This window comes from Cervus canadensis, chromosome 22 (genome assembly GCF_019320065.1).
Source record: "Cervus canadensis isolate Bull #8, Minnesota chromosome 22, ASM1932006v1, whole genome shotgun sequence".
Classification (NCBI taxonomy): domain Eukaryota; kingdom Metazoa; phylum Chordata; class Mammalia; order Artiodactyla; family Cervidae; genus Cervus; species Cervus canadensis.
Window position 1 is genome coordinate 1,167,798 of NC_057407.1, and position 17,323 is coordinate 1,185,120.

Below are 17,323 nucleotides of genomic sequence, written 5' to 3' on the forward strand. Positions count from 1 at the left end.
TTCAAACTACCACACAACTGCACTCACTTCACATGCTAGCAAAGTAATGCTCAAAATCCTTCAAGCTCGGCTTCAACAGTACATGAAAGGAGAACTTCCAGATGTACCAGCTGGGTTTAGAAAAGGCAGAGGAACAGAGATCAAATTGCCAACATCCACTGGATCATAGGAAAAAGAAAAGAGAATTCCAGAAAAACATCTACTTCTGCTTCACTGACTATGCTAAAGCCATTGACTGTGTGGATCACAACATACTGTGGAAAATTCTTAAAGAGATGGGAATACCAGACCACCTTACCTGCCTCCTGTGAAACCTGTATGCAGGTCAAGAAGCAACAGTTAGAACTGGGCATGGAACAGCAAACTGGTTCCAAACTGGGAAAGGAGTATATTGTCTGTATATTATCACCCTGCTTATTTAACTTATATGCAGAGTACATCATGTGAAATGCCAGGCTGGACAAAGCACAAGCTGGAATCAAGATGCCAGAAGAAATAGCAATAACCTCAGATATCCAGATGATATCACCCTAACGGCAAAAAGTGGAGAGGAATTAAAGAGCTTCTTGATGAAATTGAAAAAAGAAAACGCAAAAGCTGGCTTAAAACTCAACATTCAAAAAACTAAGATCATGGCATCCAGTCACATCACTTCACGGCAAATAGACAGGGAAACAATGGAAACAGTGACAGACTTTTGTTTTCTTGGGCTCCAAAATCACTGTGGACAGTTACTGCAGCCATGAAATTAAGACGCTTGTTCCTTAGAAGAAAAGCTATGACAAAAATAGACAAAGTATTAAAAAGCAAAGACATTACTTTGTTGACAAAGGTCTGCATAGTCACACATATGGTTTTTCCAGTCGTCATGTATGGATGTGAGAGTTGGACCATAAAGAAGGCGAGCACCGAAAACCTGATGCTTTTGAGTTGTGGTGTTGGAGAAGACTCTTGAGAGTCCCTTGGACAGCAAGGAGATCCAACCAGTCAATCCTAAAGGAAATCAACCCTAAATATTAATTGGAAGGACTGATGCTCTAGCTCCAGTACTTTAGCCACTGGATGCAACGAGCCGACTCATCTGAAAAGACCCTGATGCTGGGAAATATTGAAGGAAGAGGAGAAAGGGATGACAGAGGATGAGATGTCTGGATGGCATCACCGACTCAATGGATGGGAGTTTTCATAAACTCTGGGAAATGGTGAAGGACAGGGAAGCCTGGTGTGCTGCAGTCCACGTGGTCACAAAGCACTGAAGAAGCAACTGAACAACAACAGTACAATCACTATGATCATTTTTACCATAAAGCGTTTCAATAGTTTCACCATCAGGATGGTGCAGGGTCACATGTGCTAAATACCAGCTCTGAGCTACCTGCTGAATTGTGTCCAGGGGCTAACACAAAACTGCAGCAGTTATTACAAAGGGGTCCTGCACGGGAAGATGGGGCTGCTCTCAGAAGCAGCCCGAGGAGGGTCGGACTTAACGTTTTTCTGTGGGGGATGCATAGCAAGTGCTACCACATCTGGTCACTTCGCTGAAATTCCTGCCCACCTCCTGCTGGCATTTGCATTTTCCACCCACGGGTTAGCTTTCCAAAAAAGGCCTTCCCAACTTAGAAAAAACCTTGAGGGAAAGACCTGCTAGAAATGGGAGGGAAGCGAAAAGAGAAATAGCAATCCCTAAACTAATACTGGTGGAGAAGGCAATGGCAACCCACTCCAGTGTCCTTGCCTGGAGAATCCCAGGGACGGCGGAGCCTGATGGGCTGCCGTTTATGGGGTCGCACAGAGTCGGACACGACTTTAGTGACTTGGCAGCAGCAGCAATCGAATACTGCAGAAAGCACCTCTCCACCCCAGCCTCTCCTACTCCATCCGGCCCAGCTCCAGGCTGCGCTCCGGGAACCTCCCCTAAACCCCGGCAGCAGCGCCAGCCTGCTCCAGACGCTGACGTCACGGAGTGTCCTTCCTCAGATTACCTCTCGCGTGCCACCGGCGATCACAGCTGCTCGGACATAAACCCCAAACTCCGCGTCCAGCACCCCTCGCCCCGCCCAACGGCCCCAAGAGCCTTAAACCTTATCGCTCCCCTCACACAGCCCTCCGCCAAGCAGGCCTCCCATCCCCGGAGACCTCGGTCAGGCGCAGCGTCTGCCGCGCTCCCAACGGCGCCTTTCCCGGAGCGCCTCCTCCGGGAGGGCCCCATGGACGGCCCCGCCCCCTTCCCACAGACAGCGGGGCCCGCGCCCCGAGCGGCCGCGGGTTTGCTCGACGAGCCCACAAAAGGATGCCTGTCCTCCCGCCGCCGCGCGCCTGCCGGGCGCCAGGCACTCAGACGGCCCCAGGACAGGCCTGCACTAAGGAGCTCATGGTCTACCCCCGAGAAACGAACCACCGCTGCCCTGAAGCGTGGGGGGAACAAGCCGGCGTGGGGAACGTCTTCCGGGCCCCAACACGCGGGTCCAACTGCGCAGGCGCACGCCCCCTTCTCGGCGGGCTCCGCGCCTCGCCCCGCCCCTCCGGCCTCCCTCCCGACAGGCGGCGCGGCCCCGCTGCACGCCGGGAGTTGTGGTCTCGGCGCGGGCGATGCGCGCGGGCGTGGCGCGTGGCAGGAAGCGGAAGCGGAAGCGGCCGCCGCGGCGCTAGCACTGACGTGTCTCTTGGCGAGGCGCGGCGCTCCAGAGCAGGCCCGGCGGCAGTGGAGCGGCAGTCGGAGCGCGGCGGAGCCGAAGCGGGACCCGGAGCCGAAGCGGGACCCGGAGCCGAGGAGCCGCCGCCATGGGGAGTGAGTCCCTCGGGGCAGCCCGGGCGCGGGCGGAACCCCGCTCCCCCGGCAGGGAAGCCCAGCCGACCCCGCGCCCCTGCTCCCCGGGGCGGCGCGGGGCCCCCCAGCCCTAACTCTCCTCTTGTCTCCCCCCAAAGTCAAGTTTCTGGAAGTCATCAAGCCCTTCTGTGTCATCCTGCCCGAAATTCAGAAGCCGGAGCGGAAGGTGAGTTGGAGCAAGGCTCGGGGAGACTGCTGCACCCCGGTGAAGCGGCCCCGACGCGCCGAGTGGACGCCCCTTCCCCCGAGTCTGGTCCGGGCGGCGTGCTTTCCCCCGAGCCTCGCCGGGCTTCGGTTGGAGCGTTCTCTGTAGACGTTCCTCGGGTGGCCCGAACCCGGGGGTTGCGCTGCCCCGAAGAGGACCCTGGCCTGAGTGAGGAAGGCCTCGAGAGCCTCAGACGCTCCGGTTTGAGCTCCTCTCTCTCCTCCTCTCCTCCCGCTCCAGCGGGAGCGGATCGCCGGCTGTCGTCTTTCCCGGAGATGCTCTTTTTGTCCAGATGCTGAAGGGAGTTGAGAGCAGCCACTTTACTATGTGTAACTGAGTTTGTCCCTTTTCCGTGTGCCCTCACTGTATCGAGAATGAGGGCATGTTGTGACCCCTGTCTGCGCAGGTTCATTAAAACATGGGAAGATAGGAATGTAGAGCTCTGTTGACTCTTTATCAAGGATTTTTGCACGTGCACAGCTTCAGGCCCAAACAGTTACCAGTGTAAGCGAAGCTGTTAAACAAGGAAGAAAAGCTTCATTGGGTTCTTAGGATAATTAACAGGAAGGTGTTTTTGTCCTCACATTCTTTGCATCTCCTCCACGTCTGTGCTGGCTTTGATGCGCTGATAGGCAAAGTTGTGTGTGTGTCCCCAGCACAGTAGAAAGGGCCTGGCTCTGGAGGCAGGCTCGCCTGGGATCCACCCTCACACAGCCTCTTAATGTGTGACCTTGGCCTTGTGTGTAACTGAGTGTGGGGGGTGAGCAGTAGAAATCTGTGCAGGGTACGGCAGTGGCTCCAGAAGGGACTGACTCTGGAAGGCATTGTGTCTGATGGCAGCCTTGAAGGAAGAATAGCAGTGTCCTTGAAGGAAAGGGCAAGAATTCTAATGGCATAAGGAGGATGGAGTCTGCTGAGGCAGAAGACCAGTGGGTGGGAGGGTGTTCAGTATTGATAGAACAGAAAGGGTGGGCAGGGAGCCAGACAGATGAGAAAATTGCTTTGGGGTAGGGTAGAGGTTGAGAGGATTCTGCCAAGAGAGTGAACTCCCGCGGAATGGGAGGCAGAACTGGGATAAACAGTTTTTGATGTTTTGCTGTTGAATTTGGCTGCTTCCAGGAGAGGAGACTTGGTTATTTAGGAATGAGGAGTCCTGTGAGACCTGTCCACTATCTTTCCGCATAAAGAATCATTTCTAGCTTGTTACGTTACCGGTCAGCCTGACAAGGCGTTGATTCCCTTGGCTGCCTCCTGATTTCCCGGTGGGAAGGGGTGCGGGAGCATTCTCAAGAGGAAGAGCTCTGCGGACTCCCCGCAGCGGCACGTGGAGTGTCTGTGTCCGATGCCCGCGCCGTGGTGCGGTTGTCCAGTGGGCAGCGCAGAGGTGCTGTAGCCCTGTCTGACCAGAGAGCCGTGGCTCCGGCTCTGTGCTCACTTAGAACAAAGCTTAAAAAGTGTTTTTGAAGAACATGATTTTGTTCACTTACTACCTTCACTCACAAGGTGTTTCCGTGTTAAGATTCTTAGTCCACAGAATAACTCCTGTGTTTTCTAAGCCTTGAAAGCCATTCATTCTTGCTGTGCAGGCCGCAGGTGCTAGGAAGACACTTAGCTTTCAGAGCAGAGGGGGCTTGGGCAGGGTGTCTCAGCTTCCCCAAAGATGCTTCTCAGTCATCTGTAAAATGATTCTGAAAAGTCACCTATCCTACTGACATACCTGAGGAGCTGTGAAAACTCTTGTTAAACAGACGCTACCAGTAGTTAGTGAGTCGGCTGAGTATGCAGCTCTCCCTGCTCCTCCAGTGTATATAACATCGTTTTACCCTTAATTTGGAGAATACTGGAGAATACACAAAGAAATACAGGTTTCAGATTAGTTGATTCCAGCATAGCAAGATTTTGTCCATTACAAAACCCTTTCAAGTGAGAAGTGATGCTCCTGTGCTGTAAGGCCGAGTCTGGTTTAGGAATCACTTTCTATTTCTATTCTTTGATCTTGGGTCGGATCCTAAACTGTTCAAACTGACGGTTAAGAGCGCAGGCTTTGTACTCAAATCCATTACAGCTGTGGGATCTGAGACAAACGTGAAAGTGAAGTTGCTCAGTAGTGTTCAAGTCTTTGCGAACCCATGGACTGCAGGCTTCTCCATCCATGGGATTCTCCAGGCACTGTAGTGGGTTGCCATTTCCTTCTCCAGGAGATCTTCCCGAGCCAGGGATTGAACCCGGGTCTACCGCATTGTAGGCAGACACTTCACCGTCTGAGCCATCAGGGAAGTCCAGTTTTTCTAAGATTCAGTTTTCTTGTAAAACAGTAAGGATAACATTACGTTGTGTGAAGATTAAATGTATATGCAGGTCTTTGCATCTGTGCCTTATACACAGAAAGGCTTCCCAGGTGTCTCTGAGGTAAGGAATCTGCCTGCAGCGCAGGAGACCCAGGTTCAATCCCTGGGTCAGGAAGATTCCCTGGAGGAGGAAATGGCAACCCACTCCAGTATTCTTGCCTGGGAAATTCCATGGCCGGAGGAGCCTGGCGGGCTACATTCCGTGGGATCACAGAGTTGGCTGTGACTGAGCACACGCGTGCACACACACGTGTACACAGCATGCAGTACACACACTTGCATTCGGTGCCTGGTGTGGACTGTCCACGGTTTGCTTTTCTGTGAGCAGAGAGAGGCGTCTGAGCAGAGTCCGTTTCTGCTAATTTGTGTATGGAGATAACTTCTTGTCTTGATTTGCTCCGTTCTGCCGCAGATTCAGTTTAAGGAGAAGGTGCTATGGACCGCCATCACCCTTTTCATCTTCTTGGTGTGCTGCCAGGTGAGCCCGGGTCTGGGTCTAGGTCCAGGGTCCGGGTGGTGTGAGGGGGCTGGAAGCACGTGCCTGGCTCCTCTCTGCTTGTTTGCAGATCCCCCTGTTTGGAATCATGTCCTCAGACTCCGCCGACCCTTTCTACTGGATGAGGGTGATCCTCGCCTCCAACAGAGGTAGGGCTGGCCCTCTGCACCCCCATGCTGCGCGGGCTTGACTGGCCGCCTGCAGTTACATTACAGGCTTGGTGTTAGATGGAGTCCAGAGTGTTTGGAGAGAGCGTTAGCATGCCGTGCTAAAACAGCCCAGTGAGTGCTGGGTTCAGCACCATGCACGTGTCATCCTGTTAGAGCTGCTCTGTATGCAGGACAAAACCTGGAGCCAGGGGATGAGTCTACACGGCAGAGGTTTTTAAAACACGTGGGAACACTAGAATGCTTCTTAAACAGCTGAAATGGTGACAGTTCTATTTTTCTCCTGTTCTGATAACATTCTTTAGAATATGTAATTTGTTTCTCAGCTGTGTCTTGTCCGTATCTATAGGTTACATATACGTGTCCAAAGAAATAAATGCATGAACAGTGTATTGTATGCTCTAACCAGTTACCTGTTTGGGGTGAGAGGGGATTTTGAATGTTTATGCTGATACTGCTTTTGATTAACTCGTTTTAAAAATATGGTTCAAATTAAGTTCTAAATCAGTTGGAAGTATAGCTTGTTTCAGTATAATGGAGATAGAGGTTTACTCGAAATTAGATACAATTGTATGGCCCTCATCTCCAGACTCTGGAAATTATTCTAATGTTATCCTTTTTTGTTACTGATGAAGAGACAAACCTATCTTATCTCTGTACAACCAGCGTGAATCTGTTTTCATGAATTTAAATGTAGCAGTCAGTTTAAATGCCATGTGACTCCTAAACAGAATGTTGCTGGCAGACTGAACAGAATGAATTGAATCACCCTCTCACTGCTGATACTTGGGGGCGACTCTGAGTTAAACGTTGCTGGCGAACTGAAGCACGTCGGGTTCGTGCTGGGGCACATAGTCCAGCTGTGTGCAACCGTTTTCTTAGCAGCGTCTTACTCCTCCACGCTGACGTCAGCTGTGTTTTGCCTCCCTTCCTAAGGCACGCTGATGGAGCTGGGCATCTCGCCCATCGTCACCTCTGGCCTCATCATGCAGCTCTTGGCTGGCGCCAAAATAATTGAGGTTGGTGACACCCCGAAAGACCGAGCCCTCTTCAACGGAGCCCAGAAGTGTAAGTGGGGTTTTAAATGATGCTCAGATGTCTGTAGTTGAGAATTTGAATTTGCTACGAAGTTTGGGTAATCAAAAATTAGCTTGGGGTTTTCGGGGCGGGGGGGGGGGTCGGTTGTCTTCGGCAGGAGTGGGGGCGTCGTTGCTGTGATCCCCTATTCCCTCCAGCCCCGTGTGGCCTGTTAGCAAGAGGGCACTTGGGAGGGGCTGGAGCAGGCAGAGGAAGGGTGCTGGTGCCCAGGGCTGCAGGTCCAGGGAGGGAGCCGGGCTAGAGAGCCCGCCCTCCACCATCACCCTGTCCTTCCCACTTGGCAGCAGGGCTGTGGTAAGAGTTCATTTGAATATTGTGTGTAAAACACCAGTGAGTGCCTCGCCAGTGGTGGTACCTGGCAGAGTGATTTTCCTCCTGTGGGAGTTTTAAAGGAGTCACTTTAGAGGAGAGATGGTTCTCTCCGCTTAGCTCTGCCGGGTACCAGCTGTGTGACTCTGGGCGGTTAGATGCAGCTCGTGTCCCAGTTTCTTCACCTTAAAAATGGGGGTAATGGTGTTTTCCCCGTAGTAAATCATAAGCAGCACTGGTAAAGTCATCAGAATTAACCGAGTTAAGCCTGACTATGGATTGACAGGTATTAATCAGGAAATAATAATTACACTTTCCTACCTGGCCATTTTTCCTTCCACACCAGCATGTTTTAAGATCTTAAGTTAGTAGGTTAAAGAGTTGAGCACAAAAGATTAATCTAGTTTAAACTTGTCAGTTTCAGACACAAATCAGGATTTTAAAATATATATGTGAGTTATTTTTCAGAAGTATAGATACATCAGCTGTTTTCTCTTTGGTCTTGGACTTTATTAAAAAAAATTTTCTGCTCTTTTTTCTGCCTTAAGAATTCGGTCTTATTAAGCACTTTTAAGAAGTCAAAAAGGGACTCTATGACAGGCGCTTTGGAGTAGAATGTATATATTGGGGCGGGGGGTGGCAAACTACGCAGAGAGGCTGGAGCTGAATCCCAGTCCCATGCTGTAAGATCCACGTGATATCTTGGGATCCAACAAAAACATGTAGATTCCATTGTGCATCCCGGTGGAATGGAGTGAATGACACAGGATACAAGACTGTCCATAAAAAGGAAAGCCTCCTTCAGGAGAGCTCCGGGAGAGCTGTGTGGCGGGGGAGTGGGCTGAGTGAACTGGTGGCGTGATAGGTTTTTCCTTATATAATACATTAAATACAAACTGGGAAGGGCTCGCCTTATTGATTTTGTGTGCTGTGCCCTGAAGCGCGAGCCTGTTGGGCGCCCTGGACGAACGCTCCTGGAACCCGGGCCCCCGATGATGACCTCAGTGTGGTGTGCAGGTTGCGGACGTCCCTGAGTTGTGTTCACATCTGTCGTGAGAAGCTGGGTGGTGATGCTTCCAGTCTTTCCCTCCGCCCGTCACTGAAAGGAGATGCGTCTAGGAGGAGGTGGAATGAGAGAGCTCACGAGCTTTTGTTCAGAGTTTGCCTTATCGTGCGTTATTGTCACTCTGTCGCCGTGGGTGTGGAGCGTTCCTGGCCGAGCTCCCTGGGGGCAGGGTCTGTTGTCCTCATCTTGGTCCTGCTGGCACGCAGTCGGCGTCTGGTCACCGTATCCTCAGGATGCACAGCAGACCCCTGAGCACCGCTCTCCTCCTGCCTCTAGTGTTCGGCATGACCATCACCATCGGGCAATCCATCGTGTACGTGATGACGGGGATGTACGGGGACCCGTCTGAGATGGGCGCCGGTGTCTGCCTGCTCATCACCATACAGGTAACACCAGGCCGCACCCCTCTGAGGCCCTCACACCCACCCCTGCCCAACAGCAGACCTGAGTCAGGCTAAGAGAAGCTTCCTGAGAAGAGGTCTAGGCCCTGGGTTGCCTTCTGACTTCAGAGGAGACCCCAGCGGCTGGCGGGCCCTCTGCCTTCACAGGTTCACATCGGAGAAGCTAGTTCCCGAGGAAGGACAGAATTGTGCTATGGGGAGCAGTCATGCCATCTTTTTAGGTTTCTGTACTTTTTTTGTTTTTTTAATACTGACAGCTCTTTGTGGCTGGCCTGATTGTTCTGCTTCTGGATGAACTTCTGCAAAAGGGGTATGGCCTGGGCTCTGGGATCTCCCTGTTCATCGCCACGAACATCTGCGAGACCATCGTGTGGAAGGCGTTCAGCCCCACCACCGTCAACACTGGCCGAGGTGAGGCCCCAGTGCCCGTGGACGGGGTTCGGTGAAAAATGCCAGCGTCCCCCCGTTTCAGGGAAGAAGCGTCCCGTGGACAGGGTTCGGTAAAAAGCACCCGTGTCCCCCGTTTCAGGGAAGAGGCGCCCTGTGGACGGGGTTTGGTTAAAAGCACCTGCATCCCCCCACTTCAGGGAAGAAGCACCCCATGGACAGGGTTTGGTAAAAAGCACCAGCGTCCCCCCGTTTCAGTGAAGAAGTGCCCTGTGGACGGGGTTCGGTATAAAGCACCCGCGTCCCCCATTTCAGGGAAGAGGTGCCCGTGGATGGGGTTCGGTAAAAAGCCCTTGCGCTCCCCCGTTTAAGGGAAGAAGGATCAGTTTTAGGTACAGCGCTTCTGATTGTTCTGTGTGTGTATCGGTAAAGGTTTTGAAGATACAGGTTTCTGCTGACACCGATGTGTCACTTAGGGTTAGGGTTAGGGTTACAAACATGGGCCCTGCCGGGACAGCCGGCCCCGCCTCACCCGGCGCAGCCTGGCCGTCACTGCGTGGGCGGAGCAGGGCTTCCCTGGTGGACACCCAGTTGCTTCTAGCCTCTGCAAGGGGCAGCCTTGTAAAAGAGGCAGGGATGTGGGCGCTCGCAAGCTGAGCTCCCATCCTGGCCGCACCCTTGGCTGCCAGGATTAAATGACAAATAACATGGACTCACGGGACTCCAGGCTCACAGCAGGTGCACGGTGAATGTGAGTGACAGCGCCAGCTTACAGAGGGCATGTTCAAGGAAAAGTTCCGAACATTCAGGGGAGTATGGCTGACTAGGAAAGGTTTTTTCATCACTAAATGCATTATTCACTCAGAAGAGGCCTAGGAGAAGCAAATGTTTGCACACATTTGACTGTTTTCTTTGAAGTAAGGGCCAAAAACAGTCCCTGACCTCCAGAACCCACGTAATCTTGTCACTAGACTGAAACAGGTCCCCACACCGGTGAAGGCCGCTCCTGCCCTTTCCCTTGAGCCGCTGGCGGGCGCGCTCCGCTCCCTGGCCCTCTTCCTGGTCTGCTGCTGGCCTGCCTCCGCAGTGCTCTTGTGGGGAGGCGTGAGCTCCGACAGCAGTCAGCCGTGTGTGGGCACATGCGTTGTCCTCTCAGCCTGGCTGTTGGGGTGAGGATCAGGGAGCCCGAGCCTGCCTCGTCTGGACAGCTTGGCCGCAGGGCTGGGTGCTGTGCTGCCAGGGGGCCCCCAGGGACGTGGGGTGGGCGCCTCTGAGCCCCTCGGGCAGGACCCCTTAAGCTGGAGCGCCTCTGAGCCCCTCAGGCGGGACCCCTTAAGCTGGAGCGCCTCTGAGCCCCTCAGGCGGGACCCCTTAAGCTGGAGCGCCTCTGAGCCCCTCAGGCGGGACCCATTAAGCTGGAGCTCCACAGACACAGCTCTTCAGACGTTGAAAGTCTTAGTCGATCAGTCGTGTCTGCCTCTTTGCAGCCCCATGGACTATAGCCCGCCAGGCTCCTCTGTCCATGGGATTCTCCAGGCAAGAGTACTGGAGTGGGTTGCCATTTCTGGATGGCATTTTCTCGACCCAGGGATTGAACCCATGTCTCCCACGTGGCAGGCTAACACTTGACTGGCTGAGCCACCAGGGAAACCTGGTGTTTAGACAATCATTCCACATGCCTGATGGCCATTGACTCACAAGCCACAGAAGTAAGATCAGTTCATTCAAAAAGGAAGAATAGCTCCCTCTGCAGGTTGAAGTGTGCAGAACATCTCCGTGGTTCCCGGAGCTGATCCCGTTCTCCTGGGTTCCGGCCGCCAGGGTGCTTAGGGCCACCCCGAGCTCCTCCGTCTACCTTCACCCGTAACAGGAATGGAGTTTGAAGGTGCCATCATCGCGCTCTTTCACCTGCTGGCCACCCGTACCGACAAGGTCCGAGCCCTGCGAGAGGCATTCTACCGCCAGAACCTCCCCAACCTCATGAATCTCATCGCCACCATCTTCGTCTTTGCGGTGGTCATCTATTTCCAGGTGCGTTCAGGTCCAGCCCTGGGGATTAGGAGGGTCTGCGTTTCCCGTGCCCACACCCCAGGGGTGGTGTGAGCTATCGTATGGCAGTGAAATGAGCAGGTGGCATTTGACAGAGTGGGTTCCATGGACTTACGGGAACTTGCCTGAGCTAACAAGCTGAGGCAGCTCTAACATTTCACGGTCTTAATTCAAGAGAAGTGAATCAAGGCCTGAGACCTCGCTGCTGCTGAGCTGAGGTCTGTAGGTGCCTCTAGGCAGTTCCCATGTCCTTGCGAGAACTGTCAGCTCTTACGTTGTGAGTCTGCCTAACTTGCTTCCACACAGGAGACCTCAGCTGCCCACTGCTTTTCTCTGGTTGGACTCGTGTTTGTCTTCCATCAGCCGCCTGTATCCTGACACACGGGTGTTTATGCCTCCAGGCACTGAGGGCTGGGCACATCCGTTCCTTTGGTTGATGCCGGTTAATGACACGTTAGCGCCTTGGGGTCTTGGGATTTGATTGTCGAGGTTTTATTTTAAATATTCTGAACCCTGTTCTAGGCACTGGGAGATTGTTTTTTTAAAAAAGTACATAAAGGAAGCCCTTTTTATTTTCCAAGGGTTTCAGCGGGAAAGCTTGTATTCATAGAAAAGTAGAGAAGCCTAGCTTCTCTGCAGTGAGTGAGAGCGTCCGCGAAGGGCCCTCCTGGGCATGGGGCTTGTCCGGGGCTGCCGTGGGAGCGGGGCAGGACTCTGGCGAGCCACCGATAGCACTTCCTGTTTTCCACGTTGGTGTTCCTGTAATGCGGTGGACTTTGTATTTTGAAAAAAACACTGCTGTGCTTGGGTGCATTTTAAGCAGCTTTTCTGGACCCTTCTGTCCCTTTGCCCCCGAGTGCGGTGGCGGGTCGGGGGGGACGTTGAGGCCCCGGGTCTGAGCCCTGCGCGAGGCTCCAGCGCGGCAGTGAGAACCTCGCTTCTGCTCGGCTCCTCAGGGCTTCCGCGTCGACCTGCCCATCAAGTCGGCCCGGTACCGGGGCCAGTACAACACCTACCCCATCAAGCTCTTCTACACGTCCAACATCCCCATCATCCTGCAGTCCGCCCTGGTCTCCAACCTGTACGTCATCTCCCAGATGCTGTCCGCCCGCTTCAGTGGCAACCTGCTGGTCAGCCTGCTGGGCACCTGGTCTGTAAGTACAGCGGCTCCAGGAGCCGTGGCGGGCCGCACGCCGGTGTGTGAGGGCTGTGGCCGGGCAGGGCTGGCACTGTGTGCCTTGCTCACGACCAGCGTTTGGTTTCCCCGTGATGCTTTCCGGCTGTGCCTGTCGCAGACTCGGTGACGTTTCTGTGGGGGGGACAGCGGCGCTGCGGGCGCCTGCTCAGAGCTGCGTCTGCTGAGGTGAGGTGAGGAGCAACGCTCACGCTCTCGAAATCCCCCCAGGACACTTCCTCCGGCGGGCCGGCGCGGGCCTACCCCGTGGGCGGTCTCTGCTATTACCTGTCCCCGCCCGAGTCATTCGGCTCTGTCTTGGAAGACCCCGTCCACGCCGTGGTGTACATCGTGTTCATGCTGGGCTCCTGCGCCTTCTTCTCCAAGACGTGGATTGAGGTCTCGGGCTCCTCCGCCAAGGACGTGAGTAGGAGTGACAGCCTCTGGGAGGGGGTTCACGCAGCCCCAGCATCCTCGCCTGCGGCTGGTGTGACGGAGCTCGGCTTGGCCCTCCTCCTGGGATGGGCCTGTGCACACACGTGGCAGTTAGTCCTTGCTAGAGCCAGTCCCAGAGCGTTAGCGACCGTGGCCGGAGCCCGGGGTAAATGAACCCGTGCTTGTCTGGGAAGCAGCGGGCAGAGTAAACTTGACTTCCCCTTCGCCTTCTTGGCGGCGGCTTCACCGTGCTGTGAGGGCGCTGGGGGCTCCTGCGTCTGGGGACATGAGAGTCTGCCTGGCCTCGGACTCCACGTCTGAACTTGAACCTTGTCTTCCCGGGTGGGCGTCACACAGGTTGCAAAGCAGCTGAAGGAGCAGCAGATGGTGATGAGGGGCCACCGAGAGACGTCCATGGTCCACGAGCTCAACCGGTGAGTGCCGGCCCTGAGGCTGACAGGGGTCCCGGGGTCTTCAGGCATCCGCGAGCCTGCTAGTGCCGATGCTGGCGAGATCCGCTCGGTGCCCGGTCCCTGCCTGCAGAGGGGCAGCCAGAGCGGGGAGACCAGAAGCTTGTGGCGGGCGGTGTGGTGAGGGTGCTGACAGAGTGGCTCCTCGCCCTGCTCCCGCCGGAGGTTCTCTGCAGGGTTCTCTGGGGGCAGTCCAGGAGGAGGGTGGAGGGTCAGGCGTCTCAGGAGCGTCCAAGTGCAGGTGAGGTCAGAGAGGCTGGTGGAGGCCGCTGGGGGGGTCGGTGTGTGGAAGGTCCGTGCCGGAGGCTGAGACCGCCGGGCCGGGCAAGGGGGCTGAACTCAGGTGGGAGGGGTGAGGAGGCTGCGGTGGTCTGCAGGCCTCTCCCCCCGCGGTGGGGCTGCCCTGTGGGCAGCAGGGTGGGCCCCAGTGAGCGCCTTAGACTCTTAAGCCACCTTAGCTCACTCTGCCTCGGTCCGTGAGTGAATGAGTGAACGTGGTGGTTTCCTCTAGAGCTGTGTCCAGGATCGGGTTCTGTAGTCAGGGCCAGGTCTGTCCTGGGGACCACAGCTCGCCTGCCTCAACGACAGGCAGGCAGTGTGGCAAACCATTTTCTGGTGCCTAACGGGGGTGGGCAGTTTCGTTCATTCCTTTAAGAATTCTCTGACGCCTCTAGATTCATAGTGCTGTTGAGGAGAAATATAACGAAAAGTCATAAAGGGACATTTTATGTTACCTGTCTTCAAAACCTTTTGTGACGTTTTCAACATCTCGATTTGGACTGGTCCTGTCTCAGTAGCCGCCAGTGGCTTGCGTGGCAGCTTATGAGACAGCAGGGCCTAGTCTAGACCGCGAGGCTGCCTGAGCAGATGAAACCTCACGGGGTCGTGGAGTGGCCCCTGAGGGAGTCGGGGTCCTCGGGCAGAGGCACGCGGGTTACTGCACAGCGGCCCCCGTGGCCTGGGTCAGGCCCGAGGACTCTGGGCAGCCTGTGGCTGACGCGCGCCCCTCCCCAGGTACATCCCCACGGCCGCGGCCTTCGGCGGGCTGTGCATCGGGGCCCTCTCCGTCCTGGCTGACTTCCTGGGCGCCATCGGGTCTGGAACCGGGATCCTGCTGGCGGTCACCATCATCTACCAGTACTTTGAGATCTTCGTGAAGGAGCAGAGCGAGGTCGGCAGCATGGGGGCCCTGCTGTTCTGAGCCGCGGCCCCGGACCCGGCGGAGGCGGCGTGCCCCACCGCGGCCGAGGGGACGAGGGAGCCGCGCTGGAGGAGCTGCTCTCGGGAGCTGCTGAGGCTCAGGGACGTCGGTTCAGTCACGTTTGAGTTTCATGTTCTTTTCATTCCACTTTGTAAAGTGTTAGAGATTTTCCAGGTTAGAATTTTGCTTTTCGTTCCGGCACTGGCACTGCGGAAGTGGGGCCTCTCTCGGCTGCCGGCCGGAGGCGGGGCTGGGCCGTCGGCGTCCCCGGCACCCACGCCGCGTCTGTGTCAGCCTTTGCACCTTCTCAGTGTCGCCGGCGACCGCAGCAGTCTCGGCTGCCTCTCGTTGGTTAGAAGCACAAACGTTGTTGAAACGTCTCTGTCTCAGGTGGCAGGAGGCGGGCCCCCAGCAGCAGGCTGTTTTCTGCTGCCTGAGGGTGGCTCGCTGGCATGTCCCCGTCACAGTCCGGCCAGAACATCTGGTTTAAAACGGTTTCTCTGGAAGACAATCATTTTCCCTTTTGAAGTTAGTTGTTTAGGACAGTTTCTTCCAAAATGGAGGGATGAATTTCCAGAAGACCCTCCTGGCCCATCTGTGCGTCCTCCTGTTGGCTGACCAGGTGCCCTCGCTGATGGGGCCGGGCTGAGCGCAGTCCGTGGTGCGGAGGACCCTGGGCTGCTAGCGGTCCAGTCGCCCTGGCCATCACTGCTTGCTCTCTGTGCTGCGTCCCCCGCACCCACCCCTCGGGAGGGGAGGAGCTGTGGCCGGCCCCACACACTACCTTCTAGGCTGAAGACTTCCCATTTGTACTTTTTTAGAACGTTTTTACTGTGCTTAGGACCAAACACAAGTGAAGTCAGTGCCGGGATGCCTCTGGTCTGCAGCGTCGCCAGAACTGCCCAGCAGAGAGGAGATAGGCTGTAGACCCACGGTGACGTCAGGCTCAGAGACATTGCTTTTTTGCCAAGTTTCGCCCATGTTTGATACAAAAAGACAATTATGTCTGAGACAAATTCTGTTTGCAATAATAGGTGACCTAGATCTTAGGAATTAGAACCTTCTCAAAGGCCTTTAGGGAAGCCCCTCTTGGGGACCAGCAGAGTTAGGTGCCGCAGCCTGAGGGGTGCTCTCTGGAGAGGGTCCCCCTGGGCGCGTGCAGCCCCTCGGAGACCAAACCCACCAGCAGTGGGCACACGGCAGCCTTTGAAGCACAGAGCCAGTAGAGGTGGCGAGCCTGGCACCCACCTGAGTCCAGGGGCTCCGAGGCCTCACTGGCCGCGCTGCCCAGGAAGCAGACCAGCCGAGGGACGAGGCTTGCCCAGCACCACCTGGCGAGTCGGCAACAGAGCCAGGATGGGCCCCAGCCGGTCCCCCCAGGCCGGGGCACCCACCACACCACACGTGGCCTTGTCCGACCCAGTCCCACGCGGAGACCTGACGCCCTGCAGCCCCGCTGCAGCCTCGGACCACGGCACGGCTCGGGCGGCTGACCCGCCGTCACTGGTCATGGAGGCAGGCTGACCCCGACTTCCAGGGGACTGTCACTGTGGACGCCCAAGCGGCATAACTGAGATAAGGTGAATAAGAGACAAATAAAGCCAACTTTTTACAAGCTGCCTGCTGGTGGCCTCTTGGTTTTCAGTTCTGTTGCCGAGGCCAGTGAGAGGAGGGCATGGCCTTGGCTGCCTTTGGGGGCCCAGGGGAGGTGTGAGACTTGAGTCCCAGTTCTGCACGGGTGCCCAGGGCTCCCCCTTGATGGGAACCTGGGGAGCTTCGTTGTCCGGGCGTCTGCCGCTGCGCGCGTGTGGGCCCCTGCAGCCCCTCCGGGAACGGGCGGTGGCCTTAGCTGTGAGCATGGCGGCTGCCAGCGCTCCACGTCCAGGCCGAGAGGCTGCTGCCCTTGGCTGCGGCATGTGTCCTCCCACACCTGGCCGCTGACAGACGGCCGCCTCGGAGGGCCTCCGCTCTGCCCTGGACCCCCAGCACTGGGCGCAGCGGTGGCAGGCGCGATGGCCGCTCCCTGGGATGTGCCGTGCAGAAATTTCCAGCAGTTTCCGTCGAGCTGGATGGCAGGCGTTTCCACAGTGACGTGAGCCCGTGCTGTGAGCTGTTGCTCTCGTCCAGATGAGGCTGCACCCCAAGCTGTCCACCCGCCTCCTCCGGGGCCCCCGATGACACGTGGACAGGGCCTTCCTCCTGAGCCGTCCACGTGGAGCCCTGGCCCTCCTCTCGTCCAGGAAATGTCTCTGAGGGGGTGTGCTGGCAAGGCAGGGTGGACCCTGGGGCCCTTGGAGGGACAGGGGCTCGGGCCTGGCCTGCGGAAGCTGGCACTGAAGCGTGAGACAGACGAGGTGCCCCGTCACGACCCCCAGAAACTCCGGTCAGAGGAGCTCCCCCGTGAAGCGCGGCAGCCCTCCCCGCCTGGCAGTTCGGCTCTGCCTGTGGCGGAACAGAGCCCTGGAGCCCCTGCCCGCGCTGCCCACTCGGGGCCTTTCCTGGAGGGCGGGCTCCTCCTACCCCACCAGAGAAGAAGCGGGCCCCGGGAAGCTCCCGCGGGGGCCTCTGCCGGAGGCAGAGGAGAGGGGGGCCTGGGGAGGGCCGCCCACCCCACTGCACGCAGGAGCCTCCTGGGGCGCACCCTGCCACCCTGCTCCAGGCCCACGGCCACCCTCCACCCCTGCCTGCCC

At 56.3% G+C, this 17,323-nt stretch overlaps 1 protein-coding gene across 1 annotated transcript; it reads left to right on the top strand.

Annotated features, from left to right (window-relative positions):
* Positions 1-2,629: 2,629 nt before the first annotated feature.
* Positions 2,630-16,252, top strand: SEC61A1 (SEC61 translocon subunit alpha 1). The gene is made up of 12 exons (XM_043442563.1): positions 2,630-2,788; positions 2,926-2,993; positions 5,793-5,858; positions 5,947-6,025; positions 6,980-7,111; positions 8,793-8,902; positions 9,175-9,328; positions 11,175-11,335; positions 12,310-12,507; positions 12,759-12,950; positions 13,320-13,396; positions 14,447-16,252. The coding sequence occupies exons 1-12, from the start codon at positions 2,782-2,784 to the stop codon at positions 14,631-14,633; spliced, it is 1,431 nt and encodes a 476-aa protein (XP_043298498.1). The 5' UTR covers positions 2,630-2,781; the 3' UTR covers positions 14,634-16,252.
* Positions 16,253-17,323: the final 1,071 nt, after the last annotated feature.